The 25,484-nt window shown below is 40.7% G+C and overlaps 1 protein-coding gene across 1 annotated transcript in view; it reads right to left on the reverse strand.

Moving 5' to 3' along the window:
- ADARB2 (adenosine deaminase RNA specific B2 (inactive)) overlaps positions 1 to 12,450 on the reverse strand; it is a gene marked incomplete at both ends in the record, with an annotated part of 309,097 nt that extends 296,647 nt beyond the window's left edge. Inside the window, one exon of the mRNA XM_084306904.1 lies at positions 12,351 to 12,450. Coding sequence (XP_084163030.1) covers positions 12,351 to 12,450 — 100 coding nt within the window. The remainder of the gene's footprint in view (positions 1 to 12,350) is intronic.
- Positions 12,451 to 25,484: the final 13,034 nt, after the last annotated feature.

Below are 25,484 nucleotides of genomic sequence, written 5' to 3' on the forward strand. Positions count from 1 at the left end.
AAAAATAAGGATTTGATTCAAAGTCTTTATGAAACCTGGGACAAAACTCCTTTGAGTTCACCCCTTTATATGAATATGCATGTACGTTAATGTACGCATTGCTGAAGCACATATTGGCACATTAATATTCATAGTACTAGAGTGTCTGTGTTTAAGTATATAAATAGAAATTGAATATAAACATATGCATTCATAGCTTTGAAGTTTCATTAGTAACAAAACAGCGTAGAGAAATTATTAGCATTTTTACATGATGATTTCTGTTTAAGTCAAATACTGAACTGCTACTTACTAACAAGGCATTCAACAGATGGGGAGTCTAGACTGGTATCTTCTGTGGTATGCAAGTGTATTTTTAAACCTCCTATAACATTAAATTCTGATGTTGTACTGTAGGAATGAAATAAAGTGCTTTCCTGAGCGTGCAATTTTAACTTCCTTGCTTTCTTTTTGAAATTCTAATTTGGCAGTGATGCATTACTGACAGCGCCAGTTAGCATGACCGTAACCTGCATGATGATTACCACTGAGGTCAATCTGCACAGCAGACATGACCACCCATGGGAGAATGACCCATGGGATGAAGGTCCCCATAAGCAGTAGTGCCCGGTGCTTCTGAAAAAGAGATTCCCACGTGACAGTGCAGGATCAGGCTCCTATTCTCTTCATCTTGACTCTGCTTTCAATCTTTCTTTTCTAGTGGAAACAAAAAAGGAAATAGTGCTTTTGTTCACAAATTCACAACAAGCAATGTTGATGCATGCATATTACCTACTCAACAGAATTTAGGCTATAACCTTAATGTACATAATGGATGACAGTGATCATTACACAAGTGAAGAGAGAAAATATATATTTCCTAGACCTTTTTACTGTTTTGGAAAATGAACAATAAAATCATATCCCTTTAGTAATACTGCTGCATACTCTTTATGCAATTTTAAACTATATTATTTAGATAGCATTTATTTGTGTGGTTCACTGCTTGTCCTAAGAGACATTCATTTGTTCAAAGTATGAACTTACTCTAAATTTAAAATGGTAAAAGCAAACTAATGTAAAAACATAATGAAATCACCTTCCAATCTGCTTATGTTCTCACTTTCCATACAAACCTCCATCATAAAAATAATCCCCCAAATTTCTGAGATTATTCCAACAAATCCCATGCCTATCAAATCCTAAAACATGCTCCACCTGCTAGTGAAACTATCACAGTAATTGTCTGGGCTTTTACCTAATGAATATGCATGAAAGCAGTCAACATGAAATTCAGACTTAATCTACATTACTGGGAAAAGTTTGTGAAACAAGCTGTTGCATGGAAATTTATGTAATATGTTGTCAACATTCAACAGAGACAAGCTGTCTGTTAGGACTGATGGACACCAGGTTCCTATATTTGATCAGAAGCCACATTATTGTTACCCTCTCGCCATGCTTTTGGTCACAGATGTGCTGACAGCATCCCATCTCACTGTGCTGGCTGCTTGTGCCTCATGTCTATGCCCTTACTGCGATGGTGATTACTGAAAAATCTTTTTTGCCATGCAGGTTTCAGTGAATCATCCTCATCTATTCTCCAATGCACAAACTCACGGATACCTGCCGGAGCACAGGGAAATGACAGATGGAAATTCAGTGCGCTATGTACTGGCTGCAGAGACATCCATGCAGGCTGCGCCCGCAGGCAGATACGTGCCCCATGCCAAGGTTTGCAACAATATACAACAGCACAAACTAACAGAAATCAAATGATTCGGAACCAAGATTAACAAAGTACTGCTTCCACCCTACAGCCTACATACGATGCACACACTGCTTTTGCAGTAATTGCTATTGGAAGGATAATCTTAGCAAAAAAGAAAAAAATCAAGGTAAGGGGCTATCTCCTATTTCTGTCTAAACAGCATTGAAAAGAACTTTACACAGTAGTGTCACAGAAGCATTTATTCAGACAAGAAAGTGTTAAGAGGAGCAGTTTAGATTTGGTGAAACAGAATGAGACTGGAGCCCTAACTGCATTAGGAACTTCTTTATATAGAGAGAAAAATAAAAGAGTAGTAATAGCTTCCTATTCAGTTCCTGATTCCACAGAAAATTTAAGCACCTGCATATCTGTATGCAGATCTTGCTACTCATTATTTACTGCTTTTCTAAGCAGTGGTGGAATGACTGAAGTGATTTTTATGAACCAAGGCCACACACTATCCTGAAGACCTTTTATGAGATATTGGTCTGATCCAGTCACCAATCTCACATACTTTCACTGTTATAATTTGTATGAATAACAGCTGGGGAGGATACACACAAGGAGACTGAGATAATGACAAGAGCAGGAGGTATTGGGTAAAACAAGAAGTTTAAGTGCCAATATGTGATAAATACACAGATTTGAGTTTACATACACTGTGCTTTGCTCTAAGAGTGGCTTTTAGCAGCCTTTGTAGTTATCTTGGTCATTAACATAATACACTGAGATGGCCTCTACAGTGTAGAATCCACAGTCCCCTTAATAAAGCACTCTATAAGACCCAAAATAATTTGTAATTTGTTGCTTCTTGCTTTCATTTCATTTTGGAGACTCTTGATGAGGGTTTGGTTTTATTGAGGCAAAGTTAAAGTAATATAGGGAACAGATTTTTGTTAGTAATTGTTTTCAATTTCCAGAATTTCTTGCCTATGCTCAGAAACCAGGGCACCTTTTTTCCTTTTTTTTCCCCCATCTGAGAATTTTCTACCACATTTTAGTCAAAGAATTATCTTATGGTTAAAGAGTACCATCAATTTACACTGGTCTCAACTAAAATGAAATAATCTCCTGGCCTTCCAAGAAGCACACATATACACAAAATTGATACAGGCAAAGCACTATAAGCTCCGCTACTTTTAGTGAAGAAGCTATGAAATTTAGGTAACACTTGCAAAGAATCCACTCCCACACATCTGTTTACATACAAAAAAATAAAGTAAATCAAGAGGCCCCTTCTTCCAAATGCTGCAGACAGGCAGAAAGTGCTTTGCACAGCCCCACAGGCCACCTTGCTGGCAGGGCCTGCTGCTGCCAGCACAGAGCTCCGGCCTGCAGCCAGGCCAGGAGCTGCGGTCATGCTGGGCCATGGCACACCAGGGTCTCACTCCGGCCTAGCCAAGCGATGCATTGCCACTACAGGTGTGAGACAGCTATGGAAGAAAAATATGTATGAACTACAAACAGGCATTCATCTGCTGCTTGAAACTAAACCTGCAGACTCCTGAATGCACAGCTCCTGCTAATTAGTGCTCCAACACTTTTTACTCCGACTCAGTTTCCCTCTCTAAACTGGGAGAATGTGGCCTCAGATCTAATAACTTTTTTTTTTTATAAGTACTTCAGGCATGTACCTAGCATGATTATACTGATATGTTTTTGGGCAATGAGTCCTTGCCGGCTAGGATGAGTTGGAATTATCTGAAGGGAAGAACAAAAAAACAGTCCAATGTGTCTTGCATCCTAAGTGTAAATTTAATAAGGGGTTCACTGGTAACATTCAGGAAAGGCTGCCAGAGCTTCTTTGCCAGTGGTTTCCTGCCTGGTACCATTTCAGAATGCTGAAATGCTTACAAGTCCACCTCGGTAACTAATCTAGAAAGCAGTGTCCTGTTAAACTGCACGTACTACAAACCACACTGCTGAACGGCAAAAGGCTGTTTCACTTCTAATCAAAACCAGTGTACATTTTAAAAAATCCCCCCCATTTGTTTTTGGCACCTAATAAGCATCTTCTGGGAACTGAGACTGTTAGCATCACACTGCCTATTTTTTTACCTTACAATTTACACTTTGTGCTGTAACATGCAGAGACTCCAAAATGCTTCAGCTCTTTAAAAAAAAAAATAATGCAGAGCTAATATCTTATTTAAAACGAATTATTGGCAGAGTAAAAGTTAACCTAGAAAGACCTGCTTTTGACTTATTCTGCAGAATGGAAATGCTTCACATTTATGCTTGAATACTGTATATTCCCTTTTCTTGCCCATGTATAAAATCTAAAGGATTTGCACAGTGAAACTTTAAAAAAAATCAAATGTGCTCATGAATTTCAGCTGAAAGCACAAGAAGTGCTCCATGTGAGCACAACTTAAGGTAAAACAAACCTCTGTCATACACCTGTAAAAGCTGTTCATTATGAATGTGAACTGAAAATGAGTCATGTCTTAATTTTAGAAACAGATTTTACAGAAGCGTATCAGATGCTTTAGCATAAATAAATGATAAACATGGATCAATCAATAATCTTTGCAGCAGTAGTAGCTGGAGGAGACCCACTGTCAGTGATATTAGAGGATAGTCTCTTTTTGTACTGCTTCTTTTAAACTCCTAAATCCACAAGCAGCAAGAGCTGAGCTCCAATTTAATTACTGTCTGCACTGCTCAACAATGGAGCCAACACAGACCACTGCGGCTCTGCCCCTTGCCTCCCAAAACTGCCATTCATGCAAACAAATGCAATTCGTGATTGGCATGAGGGAGGTGAAATTACAACCTGGACATCAGCTAATGAAAGTTAATTTTTGTTAAATATTGTTCAAGGATCCATAGGCATTTTTGCCTGGCATTGTCTGGCAGGTCTGCTGGCATGGATGTGAAACAGAACACAAGCTCAGGGTTGCTCCTCTTCACAGTTATGTCAGTTTTTCCATACGGTTCTGCTGGAGAGAGATCAGAACACAAAGAAGCTTCAGACCAAATCTGCCTTTTTGATGAAGGTTTGGGGTTTCCTGACATGAATATTACAGGGTCCTGCACAGGCATCTGTCTTAGCCATTCTGAATTACTTAGCTACTCAGAAAACATATGTACAAAGTTAGCACATAAATATCCAAAAAACCTGGATTATAGTAAGTTTCCTTAATTTATTTCTCAATTGAAACAGTCTTACAATTGTTGCGTAGTTATGCCTTTGTGATTTGTCTGTAAAACCATATTAGAGGGAGATCATACAGAAATTGTATAAAAATGTTTACATTTGCCTACATATTTTAAACTACAAATTCACACAGCATGCACATGTATGAACACACACATGCTGGAAATGTATTTTATCTTTATGTCTTTAAACAAAATCATTTAACTTAGTACGAAGATGAATCCCTAATGAAAATAAAGCCTGTAAAGTTCAAAAAAAGACCAACCGTCTAATAGGACCCAGTGGTTATTCAGTTATTTTTTTTACACAGCTAGACAAATCAAACGTCCATATTACATATAAAAGTGTTTCAGCACAGACACACATGTACATAGCAGCACAGCTCTGTCACCCTGAGTCATGCTGAGAGGCACTTTGAATTGTAATTTTACTGTTAGTAAGTGCAGCAGCGTAAGGTCTCACACAAAGGTAACACATTATTAGAGTTGGCTAGATAGCCATCATTTTACATTTGTTAAATCCCTCTATTTAAGGAGTAAGTAGCCATTTCACTTGGTAAGAAGCAGGCAATTGCATAAAATTAGTTGTGTATAAATCTCTTTCTATGGAGAGGGAGATAAAATGTCTGTCAAAACCTACTTATTTCTTTCCCACACTTCCCAGCAGCCTTGACTTCTCATGGTGATGTTTCATTAGCAGGGACAGAATGGTGGCTCTGCTAATAGTTTTGAGCACCTCATAAGGTACAAAGATGATGTAAGAATGGAGAAAAAACACTGTCCTGAAGCACTTTGAGATCTACAATCGCTCACTCCTCCTTCCTGAACTGCACATGAAGCACCATCGCCACACACGGCAGCTTTTGAAACAGCACTCCCATGCGGTGTGACTCCAGTATCAGTGCAAGGGCTGTTAACAGCTTTAGCAACAATTCCCAACACCTGCACAACGGCAACCACAGTCTGTGGAAGTCATCTACTACACACCATTCATCTCATGGTACACATTAGCAGTCACATCAGTAACTGGCCTTCTGAAGAAGAAATCATGTTTACATGGCTCATTTTCAATCATGATATCCCACCACTTTGTTCCTTTTGTGGAAAGAATAAGGATGGGGACGACACATTAATTTGTTATCCTTCTAAACTCACCACAGCATCATGGAATCAGTATCAATTTCAGCCTGACTTTACATATGGGGAGATGAGTAGAAACAGAGGATAAGGACTAAACAAGTCATCAGGAAAACCAAGGAAATACACCTGCTTTCCTCCAGCCATGCTTCCCAGTTTTATGAGGCACACAGGTAGCCGGGCAGTGACAGCCTCAGTGACCATGATCAAATAAAGCATCTACAAATTGCCTTTCCTCTAAATCCAAGTCAGGCACTTTCCTGAAAAAGAAGGCTCATATCTCATTAAAAAAAATAAAAATCCTTCTGAACGCATCCTACCAAAGGAAACAGCAAACTTTCTAGCTTTAGTCTCAGCTGAGCTAATGAAGCACCTCCTCTCCCTACACATATTGAAGTTTTGGTTTTCTGTATCCGGAAGCAATGCATCCCACAGGCCAGCTACATACTGTCTCTAAACAAAGTCCTCTCACTCCTTCAAAATGTGAAGAAATCCAGCTTCCTTAAAGGCCTCTGTCTTTGTAAGTAAATCAGGAATACACCAGAGTAGCCTGTTTATTTTCTTTGTAATCTTTCCTTCATTAATATGGTTTTGCTCTATTCCTTCTTATGTTTATCTCTAAAGTAAACGATATAAATCTCATCAATTTTCTTCTACTGAAATTTTACACATCTCTAATCCCTTTGCCATATGTCTCTGAATCCTCACTATTTCTAGTATACATTTTTGAGCCAGAACAGCCAAAATGAAGTAGAAAGCATTTTGCAAGAATATACCTTTCATTCACTAATGACACCATAATATCTTCAATGTTGGGCATCCTGCTCTTTATGCACCCTGCCCCGCTCTCTCCTTTCCTTGTTATCACGCTTTGGTTAGCAGGGATTTTCATTAAACCACCCACAGCAATGTCCAGTCCTTAGTCCAGAGGAGACATTAACTCGGGGCCCAAAAATACACCTTCATATTTCAAACCCATCATAAGAAGCAAGAAATTTGAGACTGACTGAACAATGATGATAACAGCATCCATTTAAATGCTCACTGTTAAAGCATTAAATTTGGTTATTTTATGACTCAGGGAGGGCTGCCTATTAGTATGGGCTGACAAGCTGCTTCCACGAGTTAACAAAGTAGTCTTTGTAATATATTACATATCACAACATGCTGTTAGAACACCTCTGGGTTGGCTGCTTCATTTAAAATTCATGCAACGGGAAACAAAGGTCAGCTAGAGAAGAAATGTAAGCACTTTCTTTTCCTATTGGAACTTACATGATCTGCAGGCAAACCAAGCTGTTTTACACAAAAAAAATGTCAAGTTTATCACAGATGCCTCGAGAATGATCTATCTACTGATGCGTATCAGCTTTTTTGTCTGGGTAACTAATAGTTTACATGGGAAAGAGTGGTAAACTGCCTGAAAGGTTGTAGAGATAGTTAGCCGTGAACACAGGGATCAATTTAGGTTCATTACTACTTGCAAAACCTAGGCAATATTGGACAGCGGTAATTCAAAAGTCGTACAATTAATGGAGATCAGACAGATATTCTAACGCTCGCCTTTTAATGCAACTTGCTAACCTAAAGGGCATTGAAAGAACCTAAGAAAACGTTTGCACAGACCTTTAGTACCTTTGATATTTCACAAGGCAATTTCATATGACCTTTAATTTTTAGTGCGGGGTTTTCCATTTGTAGGGTATCACTTCAGAAAGGGCTGCCGCTAAGTATTTTAAAAACTCCATTAATACCACTTAAATTGGAATTTGTAAGCAAAGCTGTAACAAATCACCTTATGGGAGAATTTCCCCTACCCAAATCACAAAGGAGAAGCTGCAAAATTTTAAGCAGTGTGAAGCTATTTCCAACACTATGGTATTTTGCCACTGCCTTTAAATGCCTTTGCATCACTACTGAAGAAAGCAAAACATCTGATAATTTATGTTCAAAAAGGCTATATCTGTAATTGTTCATTTAAGATACGGTCAACTTTTTACATTACTGCTTTTTCTGCTTACATAATTAACACTTTAAGGTAAAGTTGAAATATTTTATTCTGTCAAAGTAAAATGCACCATTTTATTGTTCTTGCACTTATGTGCTGTTGCTAGGAAGACAACTGCTATAACCTAATTGTCTGCTCTTTAGATATGGACTCATGAATCCCATATTTTTATTCTAAATTTAAGTTCAGTCATTGTAGCTAATGTCCTTGATGCTATCTCAAATTGCTGTCATTACACGGATCACTAGAAATTGGAGGTAATAGTAAAAAAAAAAAAAAAAAAAGAAAAAAGAAAGGTACCAAATTAGATGATGGATAAAGGCTTAATCAATTTAATTTTATCACCAAATCCAGTCCCTTTCCCTCAAGCTACCAGGGGACGAGATAAGCGGAACACATCTTGAAGCACGACAATGCTGTTGTGGGGAAGGAGTTGTGTCCCTGAACCTCACCAAGATGAAATGCGCTCATTTATTACTTTGGTGTTGCAGGATGATGAAGGACCAAGTTCATTTCTTCCCTCTGTCCTCAGTACACTCTTCCTATTGCATTAATTTTTCATGAAATTTAATTTCACAATCATTTTTGCCTCTCATCCTCTTGCTGTCCTTATTTACTTTATTCTGTCCACTTTTATTTCATGTCCCATTGTATCAGCAGCAACCCCTGGCCCAGCCTTCCACCACATCAGGGATACCTGATTCCCTCCCAATCCCCGTAATTAACTTTAATTGCTAGCTCTATAAAAAGGCATTGCAACTAAGGTGGCTTACTTGTAGTCTTACACTGCACAATAACTAAGTGGCATATCCCTCATCACCCATTTCATGTTTAGTTTCTATATGATGATTTCTAAGAAGTTGCAGGAGGCTGCTGATGTGTGGCCTTTTTAGTATTACCAGTAATTGCAACTCTGCTTTTGTTCTGTCTACTCTTAGTCATTCATCTCAGAACACAAGCTTTCTTTCCAAGATCTGTACTGCAGGCTAGCAAGTCCATATAAAACATGCTGAGGCCACTGTGCTCAGTTCTGCCAATACTCTGCCATGTTCCAAAGCCTAGGGGAAAACACAAGAATCCACAAATCCAGCAATTTCCTTTAAGGATTTGAAAATTTAGAAGTTAGTTCATTAAGTCATTTTTCTAACTTCTGGTCATTTTATAACCACAGATATAAAATAGAAACAATATCTGTTTCTGCTTTTACATGGAATTAATATTCAGGTATTCTAGCAACCATCTGTATTTATTTTGCATTAGGTCTCTGAGAAATTAAGAAATTAATTCCCCTGGGAGTTAACATACTGATTTTCTAAGTGGCAATGAAAAGATTCCTACCTATACTAATTTAACAAAAAAGCTATAAATATCCAGCCAATTTTTTTTTTTTTTTTTTAAACACGCTTTCTGCAAGTAGTGTAAAACTGAATGAAATCATTGGGCAAATATACACCTGCAATGTGATATTCTGCGCACAGACATTTAACATTAACTCATCAAGGCAGAATATTTATACTGAGTAGTTTGCTGGATTCCATATGCTTAAAATAAAGTGCACACAAATCAATTACAGGACTATGTCTTTGCACACTGGAATCACACAAGGTCTTTAGTGCTCTATTTGCATATAGGGAAATTCTGTCTTTTGCAGCACAGCACATGGGTTTTATTGTTTTTATCACAAACACACATGGAGATTTATCTATTCAAAGAATTCTTGCTCTCCTTGCTTGAACTTGCTTACTGTCCCAAAACTCCTATACCTGGATGCTCTGGTTTAAAAGGAATGGAGCAAAATGCTATGCCCAGATACATTAATTTGTAATTCACACTACCCAGGACAAAAACATGACTGAAACCACAGAGTTGAATCCAAAGAGGTAAAGAAAATAATGTTATTAAATAGAAAATAGTATTTTCTTCTGCTGCTTTGCATTCTTAGATGTTCTATGAGGCAATGATTTAAACTGTGTTTAAGCACTGTTCACATTTAACACTTCTAATATATTAGTGTATAAATCTGTTGAGCCTACCTCCCTGAAGAGTAGGGATGCAAAAGGCAGTATCATTTCCTTACTCTGATTACTATTCGATTTAAATTTAAGATTACAATGAATTTCTTTGTGTACATGTGTCCATAGGTATCTGTGTCTATGTACATACATGCACATACTTTAAAGCATCTTCTAAAAGTGTTTTTACTATAAATAACAAAATACATGCTGGAGAGCTGTTTAAGGGAGATGCCTTAGGTGTAACTACAGAAAAAGATTTTCCACAAGCTATTAAATAGATCAAATCTGCAAAACAGTGGAGCCCATGTTAATTCTCAGGAAGATGTAGTAATTTGTGAGCCTAATAAACATTTGCTTGACAAGTGTTCAAGAGAGCCGGTTTGTTAAGCAACACCTTTGTTATTAGTTACCACCTATATATATATAAATAAACTATAGTAATAGTCAAAACTAACAGGTTTTATACTTGGCTTACCATAAATTAAAGCCATTTTTGGCCAACATAAATTCACAGGAATGTGCATTGTTAATGAATATATAAAGTGGTTATATACAAAAGAAAAATAATACAAACAAAAGCTTTGCTCCCTATAATTAGCATACTAACCAACTGGTTGGAAAGATGTTAGGATACCATGTTTGAAGGAATAAAAAATGAATGCTTCAAATGCACTCATTGATACTGGTCAGACAAGTACTTTTCTTGAATGCCATCAGCCTCCAGCTGTGCGCTCTGCAAATAGCTGCATTTACCAAGTTATTATTTAGCAAATTTTTGTGTTTTGTTAAGGCTTTCAACTTCCACTTTATTTCAGCAAAACATTTGGCAACAAAGAAAGCAGCAAAAGAAGTCTTACTGAAACACCCTCACTTTTGTCACTTTCTTAGAAAGGGAAACAACATTTATAATTTACCTTTATAACAAAGAACCTTTTCCCCACTGCATGGATTAATGACTGCTCTTTTCTTGGCCAAGCATAGGGTATCTAAGGCTAGGATACGTTTGTAAACCCCGGAAAAGTTTTTTTGCTCAAACAAATACAAGATAAGTCTGCAGAGCACAACTTAAATAGAAGCAGCTTTAATGGCAGCTCTCCCTTTGTTTAATATTTCAAAGTTTGTTTGGTAATAGTATAAAACAGCCTTTATCACCAGCTGTTACTGCATGCTAAAGATACAGAGTAGCAAGACAAGATTACACACCTACTGGAAGCACAAGCACATCTGCATGCCTGCTGTTCCCTCTTGTGCTCAGGTCACTGTTTATTACTACAGTTATGGATACTGAGAGTTCAGGCATGAAAGCTGAAACAGTGACAACTGTACAATACACTTCAGCATCCAGCATTTGACCCCTTTTCACTTGTTACTACACAAAACCTGCTTTGACACCCTTCTGAAAAGTTCCCCAGTAACACGCTTATTGGCTTTGACATAATCAATAACCAAAAGACTCCTAGCTAATGATGTTTCCAAAGGAGGGCTTCTGGAATCAGCAGAACTAAGGTATCTGAGTGCCGGCTTGACTTGAGAAGCCAGCTGGGTGAAGCTTGTGCTAGTCCCAGGTACTGGTGACAGCAATGGGCTGGGTGACATTTGCTGGTTAGTGGCACCCTTGGAGTTGGCATCGCTGCAAGCAGATGCGTTGCACCTGCCCATTTCCGGACCTGCTTCCCGTACCGTTTCACTTTAAAGTGCTCAGTCTGTTAACTTCGGCTTTTTCAGGCAAAAAAACATCAGAAATCAGGCAGTAGTGTGTCATCCTCTCTACAGGAGAAAACAGGACTTCAGAAGAGCTTTTATCTAGGGCACATTCCCTGTTTGCAGTGACACCCTGTAGCTTTACTTTTCATGCTCATGACAATTAGCGCTTTCCTAACAAAGGTTTGCTTGGGGAAGCGGAACGGGCCCCAGAATAGCAAAACTTGGCAGACCTTATTTAAAAAAAAAATGGTGAAAAAAAGCCAAAAAGGGGCGGTGTGGCGCCTGCCTGCAGCCGGGGGGCTCGGCGCAGCTTTCTGCTCCTCCACAGCGGGACACCGGGGCTGAGGCACCCGAAGAGTCCCCCACGACCCCAAATGAAGATTGCGGGGAGAAGGGGGGTGCGGAGACACCCCCCCCCTCTGGCCGGCTCCCCCCGGGGAGAGCCCCGGGGGTGCCGGTGTGCTCCATCCCCAGACAATGACCGGCGTGTCCGCGGGGCGGGCGGCAAGAACAAGCACCCAAACAAACAAACAAGGAAAAAAACAAAAAACAAAAAAACAACACAAATCTCCCTTACCTTTCCTTTTGGCTCTCCTCCTCCGCCTCCTCTTGGGCTTGCATTTCAGCTGGCCGCTCGGTCCCCCCGACGCCCTGCCGCTGCCCAGGACGGATGTCATGGCCCGAAGCCGGCCGGAGCAGCCCCGCTCCGCTCCCTTCTCCTCACGCCGAGCTTCCCCCCTCGCTGGAGGCGGCTTTTATAGGGCGCCGTGTAGGGCGGCGCTGCCCGGCGTGGCGGCGAGGGGTCGCTCCTCCGCCCCGACGGGCCGGGGCGATGCCCGGGGGCGGGGGGCGGCCGGGCCGGCCCCTCGACCACTTTTTTTTCTTTTTATTTCTTTTTTTTGTGTTCTTTTTGGCACCTCTGCGAGTTGCCCGCAGCCGGCCGAGCTTTGGAACCGACAGTGAGGAGTCTGGGGGAGGCGTGTTGGGGGGAAAGGGGGGCGGATTTGCTGCTGCAAAGTCTCCCGCAGCCCAATCGCTCCCGCCGCCCTGCGCTGACATCAGCGCCGCCAGCCCGCCGCCCCAAAACCCGCACCCCACGGGCCGGAGCCCGAGCAAGCCCCGGAGCCAGGAGAAGCATCCTGCCCGGGGATGGCTGGCCAGGGGGCTCCAGCAGGCAGCATCTCGAGCCCTTTTCTCCTTCCCTCCCCCCCCCCCCCTTTTTTTTTTCCTTCCCTCCTTTTTCCTCCTTTTTTTTTTTTTTTTTTTTTTTTTTTCCCATTTTTCCTTTTTTCCCCTTTCCTCCCCTTTTTTCTTTTTTTTCTTTTATTTATTTATTTTTATTTTTCTTATTTTTTTCTTTTTCCTATTTATTTTATCTATAAACCATGTGGACGCTGAATACTCCGCTTCCAGACACACACGAACGCCGCTGCATCCTTCCCTAACCCAGCACTTGCCAACTACTTCACCAATTGCTTATTGTTTCTAGGGAAAGTGCATGAGTTACAGTCGAAGGATCCCTGTACCCACAAGCCTTACGCAAGAGGCTAAGTGTAATTGAATCTCCGCTTATTTTTAAGGTACTCGCTTTGCTAAATTCACGATCAAGGGCAAAAGCCTTGTGAAAAGAGGAGCGTGTTGTCGCTCAGGCTGATACATTAACACTCCGCAGTGCCTCATTTAGGCAACTGTGCAATTAACGTGTCGGGAGCAGAGGGGCTTTTACCAAGAGGAAGATGACACCAGCATTCCTCTGAAAAGCTTGACTACAGAGCATTACGCATTCATTACAAAAAGCCAGCGTATGCCACAGATAAGATGTTGCTTTAAGTTACAAGGGACTTGCTGCTTCTGTACTCTCCCCTCCTTAGTTATTATCTAAGTTAAAAATATGCATTCAGAATCATAGGCAGTGAATGGAAAACAGAAGAATGTCAAGAAAAAAATATGCTAAATAATTAATGTCATCATTAGTGCCGACTCTATTTGTAGTCGGCTGGAGGAGCACAGTAAAACCCTGTTTATCAGAACTCCTTTAATCTAAAACTTCCTCTGTCGGAATGTAGGTTACTCAGCGCCTGCTGCTCAGCACTTCCACTGCGACTCTCCCAGCTATTAGAAACCCTCTGCGTTTGGCTGCTTTAGGCCTCTGTCAGTTTCGGATTAAGCAGAGCTACACGAAGTGCAGATTTTTCAGGTTAAAAACGTTTCCAGAAAAATCTAAAAAAGCATTCAATTAAGCCAGAATTTGGATGACACCCTTGAACCAAGATGATGTCACCTCTTGGACCCCATCCTCTGAGGAGCAGGTCTGCTGTTGCTGCTTGTGGCAAGCGTGCCTTGTGTACCTCCAGTTTTAGCTATGTGGCACAGCACAAACACAGAAGAGAACCGGTCCCAGTATCTTACTAGCTAAGGTAAGAGAGCCTGAGAATTTTGACCAGTGTTGCTTGGGTGTCAGATATAATTCGGGATGCCCTCTATGGAAGCAGGTTTTTAGGCGCACAGCTTTTATGGGTTAATGGCTGCTGTTTTTCTGCAACATCATACCCAAAACGTCATACACATCACCCAAAAAAGTCAAACCTTTGAACTATAGCCTGAGTAAACATCTTTTTAAAAGCTTCTGTTTATTTCATGAAAAAACATGTCTGTGGGAAGCAAGAGAGACAATCACAATTTTTTCTTTTCTTATTTTTTTTTTTTTGCTTGAGCCTTCAGCCTTTCTCCCCTTTTCCTTCTGTTTTTTTTTTTTTTTTTGTTGTTGTTCTCACCACAGCTGACACTTGTCTATTAATATAATGAAAATTTGTATTGCATGTGCAATAATAATGCTACTGCAAAACTCAGCCACACATTCAACTACATATCAAACTCGCATCCAGTCTGGAACTTAAGGCGTTCAATTTAGAAGCCAGATTTAGAAAATAGTGCTTTCTGTGCTTCAGTACCAATCCGTGCTTTATCCATTAGGGATCTAAATGAGAAGCAAGGCCCAGTTAGAAACAAAATGAGCGTCCCAGAACATTTACCTGTTCTTAGGACTTGCTTCAAGCTCAACACATTCTTTAAAGTTTCTGAAGATTTTCTTTCTGATACCATTTAATTATTCTCTCAAAAAGACTGGAACAGGAAATCCGAAGTGTAAGACGATAGACTGCTGAGGTGGTGTTGCCAGTCCCTAGATAAGATGTGCTACCAAGCCAACCTGAAAAATGTGACAGTTTACCAATTCTCAGCAGCTCTCCCTCAGTGCTAACAATTTCATGAAATACTTTCAGTTCTAGGCACTAGCCTGGTGAAAGCATGAAGACAGCTGAAGTCATGCTGGGGGAAGGTCTCCCCTTGGACATGAGCTGAGGTGAAGGGCAGTCACTTTCAGTAGTATCCAACAACAGAGTCAATAGGATTCCTTAAATGTGCTGTTTATTCCTCTTGTTCTCCACAGTGGAAGGAGTCACCCTCTCCACCCAGCGACACCCCCTGTTTCAACACCCTTTTTTATCTCCAGTGCAAGGTTACTAGTCCTGTGCAGCTGGGTCTGTCTCTCCTCCCAGGCAAGCATGTATATGATTTCAAGCACTATGGTAAAGGCAGTGACATAAACTCAATCCAAGAAATACAAAAGCAGTAGCAGTGAGGCAGAAAAAAAAATAATTTCTAAAATAATACCACCTCTCTTTCCATTATGTGCTCATGCCCACTAGTGGCCAATGAACTCGACAGCCTCAGTGCCCCACAGAAATTACGGCTATTCCTGTGTGCCCTGATAGTAATCATCAGCGGTATTACATGCTCCTTGTCATAGAGTAAAGCAGCTCAGAACTTCACCCATCTCCCCGAGCTGGGAAGATCGTTATGTTTATCACATTCCAGCTGAAGCATTTCAGGCTACTAAAGGTAGTGACTTTACACACCTTAAGTTACAGCCTGCAGAGTCACACCACACCAGTGCGTAGCCACCCACGCAGACTTAGGTGAATCAGAGAGGTAGGGGAACTTACAGCATGAGTTCTGATGCAAAAGACTGCTTCCTATCTGGTCTGAGGAGCGGTGACTTCTCTTGTGACCCACCACAACCCATCCCAGTCCGTATGTCAAAACCAATATTCCTGTTTCTGTGACATAGGTCTCTCAGCACTGGAAATATCCAACCAAGGAGTTCAGACTTTGCCAGCCTTGTGACAATTCACTTCTTCACTCAAGTTCTCTCAAAATTCAAGAGCTGAAGGACAGGCCAAAAAGTTTATTAACTGGAAGACTGACTGGGACTGTGAGAATATACTAGAGAGAGAGTAGGAAACCAGATGCCAGAATGCACACCTTAATTATACATTCACACATAAATTGCCATACCTAAAAATGCATTATAGAGTTAATAAATAAGAGAAATGGAGAAAAAAAGAAAATGTATGAAGACAAAAAACAGCCCACCCCCATTTCAGCAACGTATAGCTCAGATAAGCAACTCCAAGAACACAGCAGTTATCCAAATCTGAATACTAAATTCATCAGTATTATGGGTGGCCAGAACTTTTTTATATAAAAATATTTAATTAAAATAAATATGAAATCCATTATTTCTTTATCCTTCTGTGTGTTTTTTTTTTTTTTTTTTTTCTAAAATTTGGAGTAACTTAATTTTCAAAGACATGATATTACAAAAATTGTGTGTGAAACAAACTTTTTTTGAAGAAGAAAAAAGCTGCACTGAACTTACAAAAATGAAAATGTTTAAAAAAAGTTCATCTAAGACACATCAGGGATGCTTCACAGGAGGGTTGCAGTATTTGCAGGGGGTGCTCCTCCCAGAGCAGCACAGCCAGCAGCAGAAGCAAGCTCCAGCCTGTTCAGATCCTGGGATGTGCACAAATACTTGCAGGAGAGGCCTCCTGGCTGCAGTATTCCCCAGTTTCCAGCTGCATCACCCCTTCCATGAGGAGCTGGGGACACTGAGCACAGCAGGCCATCACGGAGATCTTTGTAACATGCTGCCTGCGAGCACACAGGCCCTGCAGGCTCCTTGGGGGAGAAAGGGATGTAGCAGCAATGCTCCAGTTTTCTCCTGTCCTCCCCACCCCACTTCTGCTTGCTTTTGCTCCCTCCTGTAGGGCCCTGCCTGTGTAGGTGGAGAAAAAAAGTGAGGTCCCTTAGAATTTGGAAGATAAAACATGCTCAAGGGCATTAAAGCAGGACGTGAACACGATCGTGTGGCTGCGCAGGTGAGGCTCCAGAGCCTTCTGCCGCAAAATGCCTGCACTAATCCACTCTTGCCCTACTTAAGAGGAGCTGTCGGTGTGGCTATTTGCAGCAAAAGCCACTTTCGCTTTGGGGCCAAACATCGCAGGGTGGCGATGAAGCAATGAGGATATGGATCCATATTCAGTGCATCAAGTTTACCAGTCAAACGCCTTACTGCAGGCAGGTCCTGTCTGATTGCTTTGCACCTTCCTGTATGTTAAATAGCCCACACTGGCTGATGCTGTGGTGTTGGATATTAGGAGGTTAAGATAATGCTAAAAGGATTTTGCCCCTTCATTAAACTGCAGAAGAACCAAGGTGTTCAGGTTGCAATGCACTGCTGTGGAAAAACCACAGGAGCTGGGACTCAGCTCCCACAGGAGAAGGTCCCCTTCTTCCCCTTGTTTTTGGTGGGTCCCACATCAAGCCTGACAGGAGTTCACCATGCCATGCAGCATGCCAGCAGCAAGCTGTGTCAAACTCCCTGATAAGCATAAGGTAAACATTTCAAAGCTGCTCAGACAATGCTCTCTTTAATGGGAAAAATACCTAGATGTCAAAGACTGCAAATCATTGTAATTAGTAAGTCTGTATATGCCATGCAAAACAGCAGCAGTCTCTGGAGATGAAACAAAACTTTCTGAAAGATGTTTGTGTTGGCATATTAAAACATAACTCAGCAGCTCTGACTCTGGAGGGGAGTAGAGATACACCTCATCACCAGAAATGCTTTTGATTTTAATCATGTTTTCTGTGTTTGTAATAAACTAAACCAAAACATGGAATGAAGGTGTTTCCAAAGCAGGGATGTCTGAATCCTTATTTTGTCTTCAGGTGTTGCAGTCCTGGCTCAGCCTGAACATTGTTGGTTTGCTCGTGTGGCATTAAGTTGGTCACAGACTTTCTGTAAGCCTCCATCGATTGTGTTTCTTTCCATGCCACTTTCCCAATATGCAGAAAGGTAAGTAGGTACACTCTTTCTTTAAGCACTTGAAAATGGATCAATGCTACAACAGCTAAGCATTATTATATTTTAATTATGCAGTATTTGTTCTCTGATATCGAAATCCTGAAAAAATCATTTTTGTCTCTCTACATCCTTTGAATAACCCACCTGAAACACAGAATCTGCCGGGGGGATGTTCCCTGTGCTGCAGCATGCCTGCCCAGAGCAAGGAACTGCAGCCCTGTTTTTTTTTTGCCCTGTGCACATCCCAGCACTGGCTGAGGGCAGAGCAGAGGGGTATGGGATTAGCCTTGAGCAGGACTAGCGGGTCCAGTGCCAGTGTCACTGGTGGGTCCCCAGCCCTCCTCTGTGATTGTCTAGCTGCAAGGAATTCCTGAGAGATGGAACCATGGCATCGCCCTCCTGGTGCAGTTGCCTCAGCTTGAGAAATCTGGCACTCAAGAAGCGTCTAAAACAGTGGCCAGACTTAAAAATGAAGACCTTCATTGCTCTGTGCTGACAGCTTTTTCATCAATAAAGTACAGATGCAAATGCTTTCCACAGGGGATTAAGGAAATCTCAAATGACCAGGGGCTGTTTGCATACAATATACTTTTCACCCTAATCTTTCCAGTTCGGAAATCTTGCAGAAATTATGTTATGAATAAATTCTCCTCTTAGCAGCTGGGTGGCTTGCAAAGACTTGCAAAGTTTTTGATGAAAGACTCAACCATCTTCTAAAATGAATGCTGCTTGCCTATGTCACGAGAAACCATAACCAACTTCTCTGGGACTCTAAAAATGCTTTATAGAGTAATCATGCAGTAACTGCATTGTAGAGAAATAAGGCAGCACTGAAAAATACTATAGCATAGTTATTGTACAGCATTATTTCTGTAATTCAATGTGCTAGAGTTTAAAGAAGTTATTACAGAAGTATAATTTGACTAAAGTTTGCATTTGCAGGCATGCATTTGTTTAGTATTATAGCCTATTCCTTTAGACCTCCAGCACCAGTCACTGACCTTGTTAATGACAGTGGCTGAAGCTAAGGTGCAATAACAGTTAGTATAAGAGTAGTGTGGTAAATTGCATTAACCTCTGGTTAGATTCCCTAACAGATCCATCAGGCTTCAGTGATATCCTATTGCTTTATGAAAGGTATTTCACTGCAATTTTTTCACCTTATTTTTAAACATGTTTTTTGAAAAGGCATTCTGATTAAGATGACATATAATCATGGCACAGCCAAAAGCAATGGTTCAGGATGTAAATGCAGAAAAATGCATGAAAATAAAAGAGCACCTCTGTATTTACATGTCCTTTCTAATACTTGGCCAGCAGTACCAGTCAACTACAACTTTCTAAGATTTGTAAAGCCCTACAGCTTATACTGAGTATCCTACAATAGGCAGACAGAATGAGGCCATTCAGAAAAAAAAAAAAAATCTATGTTTTTCTGAATGAGCTAGCTTAGAAACTCTCTAGTGAAGAACTTAAAAAGAGTTTCTTTGTCTCTGCACATCCTCCTAATAAACCTTCTGATGCAGTGGTTTGCCTGGGGAAGGTTGTCTGTATTTCATAGTATGGTGATTCAAAAGTCAGAAGCCAAGAGGATACATAATACCAATAGGAAAAAAAAAAAACAACATAATGGCTTCCTAGTACTACCAAACAATATTGTGCATTTTATTTACAATATGATAGATAGAATAGTTTAAATTTAGCTTGAAATTTTGGCTAGTTTTCTCTTCAATGCCACCCTCATCAGCTTGTGGGTCCCTTTCTTCACTACGACTGTTGTAAATGATGACGTTGCTAAATGGAGGTGGGTTTCACTTCACTGAAGACTCCTCTCATAGACATCCATCCTGTATTACAATATCATAATCGAACTCGCGCAAGATTGAAACATCCCCATTGTGAAGTCAGGTCTCAACTCTAGCAGACATTGTAGCTGAGGTAAGTCATCTATGTTCTACAAAATGACAACAAGCCACATTGCTTCCTGTAATTTTTGTTTTGTTGGTTTGTCTATAAACTATTGAGATAAATGCTGTCTTTTGCTTGTGGCTGGGTGCAGCTCTTACAAATATGGACCCCAACTCTTACTTGAGATGTCTAGATGACATTATAATGTGAATGAAGAAATGTCAAGGAGATATAACTATAATCACAGCCCTAAACTAATATCCACCAGCACCACTGAGAAAACAGTAGCAGCTTCTGAGTCAAAAAATAAACTTGTATTATCTTGAGTAAGGAGAAGGTATAATCCAGTGCAGTCAATAATATTACAGGTCTATCCTATACCTCTAACATCAATTTCCCCTTAATTTCCCTGCACTAAAACTGATTTTGCTTCATTAAAAGCCTGATCTCAGGTAGGCGTCTGGAAAGTAGAGGTGCTGAAGCATGTCTGCAGAAAAAAAAAAAAAAAGATACCTAAGGGTGCTGGCTTGGAGGTCTTTTCAAAAACTATACTGCTGAAGGATAATGATGTTTACCCTACTAAGATGAGCCATGGAAACTCAAGCAATTGCAAAAATGAACAACAGATCCAAAATATGCATCAAGAGAAGCAGAGGCATCAAGAGAGGCAGCAATAACAGTAATTAGTCTGTATATGTCCCTTGCTCCGGAAGCCCCAGCAAACAACCTGATCTCTCTGGATTATTCAGCAGACCAAAATCTCGGTCCAAATTCAACGAACAGATGGAGGCGGGAGAAGTTATTTTAAGACACCAGGTAAAACTATTGAAGCACAACATGTCCATCTCAGTGATGAATCCTGAAACCTTCATTCATATAAGTAGGTAAACTCACTGTACTTTGCACATGGTTCCCTAGGGACACAGTGGTTCTGCCAATTAATGTTCTAATTAATAGTAGCTACCGAGTCCTTCAGCCTGAAGTTTTTGCCTCTGCCCTCCACCGAAGACCTTCTTTGAGTTTTTCTCACTGAATCTGCATTGAGGCATCACTTTCTATGTGTCATACCAGTAAAAATCAGCTTTACATCAGGATGACAATGACAGTCAGCCACTGAAGCCTTAAAACACAAGTGCTGTATCAAATAAAAGCTTAGCCAAACTGACATGAATTATTTTAAAATAATGAACTTCTCTTTATTGCTGGGCAGCTGCTGAATAAACTTGGCAGATGTGAACTCTGCCAAGCTTAGAGGTTGGGAAAGATTCAGTGGAAATACAACTTTAAAGCTGTTGTTTAGTCACAAGATGGGAAACCTAAGTTTGGATTCATCCCACCTAATTTTGACACTTAGCACAGGTGAAGACCTAAGTGAAGAATCTTGTCATCCTGTGCTTCTTTGCACACACTGGAGAAAGACAGGTCTCCAGATGGTAGAAACATGGTAGAAACAAGTACATTTTGGAAATACTTTTTTTTTTTTTTTTTTTTTTTTTTTTTTTTTTTTTTCCCTACAGGTAAGTTGAATGTTGAGTGAATTATGGGCAACTTGAACAGAGTTACTTTTAACCCTAAAGGTAGTCAAAATCGGTAATAGTAGACTTTGTCTTAAAAATGGGAAAAACTGGATGGCTGTGGCTCATTTCTCCCTAGAATTTATTAGAAACTAAATCCAGTGTGAAAATAAAAGAGAAATAAAAGAGAGGAAAGTTGAAGTGACATCAATGTAAAATACAAAATAGTATCCTGGGTTATAAAATATTATCTTCGGTTTTTTGTTTGTTTGTTTGTTTAGAATCAGTTTCATAAATATCCTTCTTTTCAAATGCTCATGATTCCTATTAAATCTTTTATAAAGGGAAAAGCAGTTAAAGAAAATTCGACATCAGTGCTTGACTTAGTTGTTTTTTTTTTTTTTTTTTTTTTTTTTTTTCCCAGCAAGAAGTATTGGGATCATACATAAGATGCTTTATTTAGAATCTGAAAATTTATTTTATGTTTTTCTGTTGACAACCAGAAGCACTGGCTGGAAAAAAATAGCAGAACAAAGAGCTCCCTTGAGATATTTCACGTTTGCTGACTCACTACATCATCACATACGACACTGAATTATTAGTTTCAGCAAATACTGAAATAGCACAAGAAAGCTTTCTTGCTCTTTTATCTTCACCATTGTTCTCGGATTTAAACAACTCACATAAAAACTTTTGGGTAAAACTACAAATATTGAAAAATCATAATTTAGAGTGGCGTTTATTGTACAGGATGCCTCCTTAATCATACTGAGATAGAAGGCTGAGAATATAGTTTCCTTGAGCTCAGAGGACAATGTGGATAGAAAACATGTTTCATGCTGATAGCCTGACCTAGAGCCCGTCAGGACTTTAAGAAGTTTTAGCAGGATTCTTCCTCTCTTTCCCCTCATCTGCCTCAGTGCCTCAGCTCACCCAAAAAGACCAATGTTGTGGCCTGATTTCTACCAGGATGAGCTTTGCCTGAGAGGCACCCTTCTCCCCAAGTCCAGCACATTGTTCAATCATGTTTTACTTTTGAGTTAGCTATTTTCAAAGTCCTTTACAAAATTTAATTACCCGTGACTATCTGAGGTCAGAAGCCATGCGGCACATTAGCTATGTGGGGTCTCAAAATGGCACTCCCTGTCTCCGTGGGCAGCACTGCACAGTACCACTACCGTATGGATAACCTGTCACCACAGACCCTTGCACTCCACTGCTTGCATGGGTTTATTTGGTTTCCTGGCCATGACCTTAGTGTAAATTTTTAAAGCAACACCATGTTGCTGTGTATTGCAGGAAGAGTGAAAGGTAAGTGGCCGGGTTGTGTTATGACTTTCATGACCTTCTGACTAGGAATAGAGGTGTAGTAGTGCTTTACAGAAGAAAACCAAAACAACTGCAGACTCAGCTGTATGTATGAAGCCAGTAGTTTAATATCACCTACTCTGATACAATAATAAATAAAAGGATAATATTTTACACTAATGCAGATTAGTGCAAATACTGAAATAGTGTACATACTGAAAATTAGTGCAGATACTGAACATTTCTGAAATGAGAATCGTTACATATTATTTAATGTTGAAATTATGAAATAAGTAACACCAAACTGAGGCATACTTGGCTTTTTTTCAGAATAAATTTTCAAATGCTAGTTCATGTTTTATGTTTAGCTATCTGACTTTCATCCCCTTAAGACAGTGACAAAATTCTCAATTACCACCATTTTACCAGGATTAGATTTTATTATATTTTTTTTCTACAAGCTCTGGCTTTCAGATGCACTAGTGTCATTTCTTTAAAACACTGTGTATGGCAACAAGATAGAGGGGAAAGACAAAACACAAATGACTTGAATAGATCAGTAAGTTAACCAATGTCATAAACTAAAAGGAAGAGCTAGGGAATGATCAGGAATATATATGTTACAATTTAAAATACTAATAATTAGGATGGATTTATTTTAACTTCATGTTACAATTTACTGTGCTCATCTCAGTCGCTCCCTTCTCTTTCTATTCTTCCCATACCCATTGAAAGATTTAAACACCTTACTTGTTAGTAATAAGCATTGATTCAGCATTCCTCATGAAATGATGCATGATTTTACTCCATCACAGATAATTTCAGAAACATTTTGCTGCCTGCTTTTATCTGCACTCTACTTGTGGAGAGGATTTGAAAAGGTTTGCGTAGTTGCCTGCTCTGCAGTAATGCGAGGGTTTTGTTATCCAGCTGAGCTACCATAGTTGGTCCAGATAGCTTGGATTCTTTCCTTCTGCAGCCAAAATCTCACAAAACCTCTCACTGAAACACACAGGCATAGGAGAGAAAGGGCAAATGAATCACCAAACCTTTCAAGAGACTATTGATATTCCTCCTGGAATGTAGCAATTAACGCTTCTCTCAGCCCCGCCTGATCACCTTGTTGTCCTCTGCCTGTGTACCCACTTAAACAATTTTTGGGCAGAGATCTTCAGTTGCTTTTGTTATCACATTCAGTTCTGCTTTAATCAGAGGCAGCAGACCGGTTACTACTGACTTCAGCACAGACAGAATTGAGAATCACGTCTCTTTGGATCCAGCAACAGTTCTGCAAGAGCCAGGTTCACACATGCACTCATGTTCAGAGTGCAGTATCCCAGGTTCAGGACGTACTGCACCCCAGCTGTGGGACATTCTTGTCCTGGCATATGCAGCGGTGTTTGCTGATACCAGCTTGCATCTGTGAGAGACACCCTCAGTCTCACAGGCCAACTTAGTTTGTCTTTCATTATGGCAGGAAAAGAGAAAGCCTACTGCAGCACAGACAATGCTGAGATGTCTCATACAATTTTCCTTTCCTATTCCCTGTGTCTCAGTCTTTCCTCAAGCCTCTGCTCTAAAACACTTACCCAATTAACTGTAGCAGTTAATGCCAAATAACCAACAGAGGCATTTGGGTATTGAGCTCCTTGTGGCTATCACAGTGGTTTGCATATACCCATTACTGCGTGTGCTGCAGGGCAAGGGCAATGTCTGGGGTCCTCATGGATGGGAGATTTCGGATCCTCACCACAGGCTGCCAGCTGCTGAGGAGATTCCCCAGCCCTTGCCCTTCCTGTCCACAGTGCGGTGCTACAGCTGGTCAGGTGATGACAGACCAAAGAACCCTCAGCTCTGGTGACCTGCTCTGGCTTTCAGCAATTTCGTGATTAAGGTCTCCATCTAGTGAAGGAGAGCAATAGGTTTCACTGGATTTGCCTCTCCAAAGGTTCAGTGCCAATGGGTTCCTTGGGGGCATGATTTTCCCTGGCCTGTATTCCACTGGCCGCTGCACCCTCCAAAGGGACATCATTTCCTGGAAGAGGTTTCAGTCCCCAGAAGGAGGGCTACAAGAAGTACCCTACAAGAAATACCAGCCCCTATAAGGGTATCAATCCCTCTAAGGGGCATCAGTTCACAGCAGGGTTATCAGTCCCTGCAAGAGGTGTGAGTACCTGGCAGGGGTATTGGTCCCTGGCAGGGGTGTTAGTTCCTATAAGGGGTATCTGTCTCTATAAGGGACATCAGTCCCTGTAAGGGATATCGGTCCCCAGCAGGTGTATCAGTTCTTGCAAAGGGTATCTGCCCCTGCAAGGGGGATCAGCCCCTACAAGGTCTCTCAGCCCCTGTAAGGGACATCAGCCTGTCTGAGGACTGCCATGAGTGATCCATGCAAATTGCAGCTGGAGTGCAATCAATAGATGTGACAAGCAGCCAGCGCTGGCAACCAGGGACATAATGAAGGTGTGACTGTGTAAACGGCTAACAGATAACAATGCTATAGGAAATTATAGGGCAGTGCTGTATTGAATAAGTGCAGTGCAAAATGAGCTGCGGCTCGCAGGTCATGCTTCCCCGCTGCTGAAGTGTCTCCTGCTCTTGTCCTTTGTAATTGTAAGTGGCAGCAGTGGCGGCTGAATGCGATGAGGGCATGTATCCAACCCTCATTTGTTCTGCATTACAATGCAGCCCTCGCCGCCAGCAGCTGATCCGGAGTGTCAGTGCCCACCTCCCAAGTGGACCAAGACACTGGTGAAAACTCCATTCACTG

This window comes from Netta rufina, assembly GCF_964035555.1.
Source record: "Netta rufina genome assembly, chromosome: 2".
In the NCBI taxonomy this organism is placed as follows: domain Eukaryota; kingdom Metazoa; phylum Chordata; class Aves; order Anseriformes; family Anatidae; genus Netta; species Netta rufina.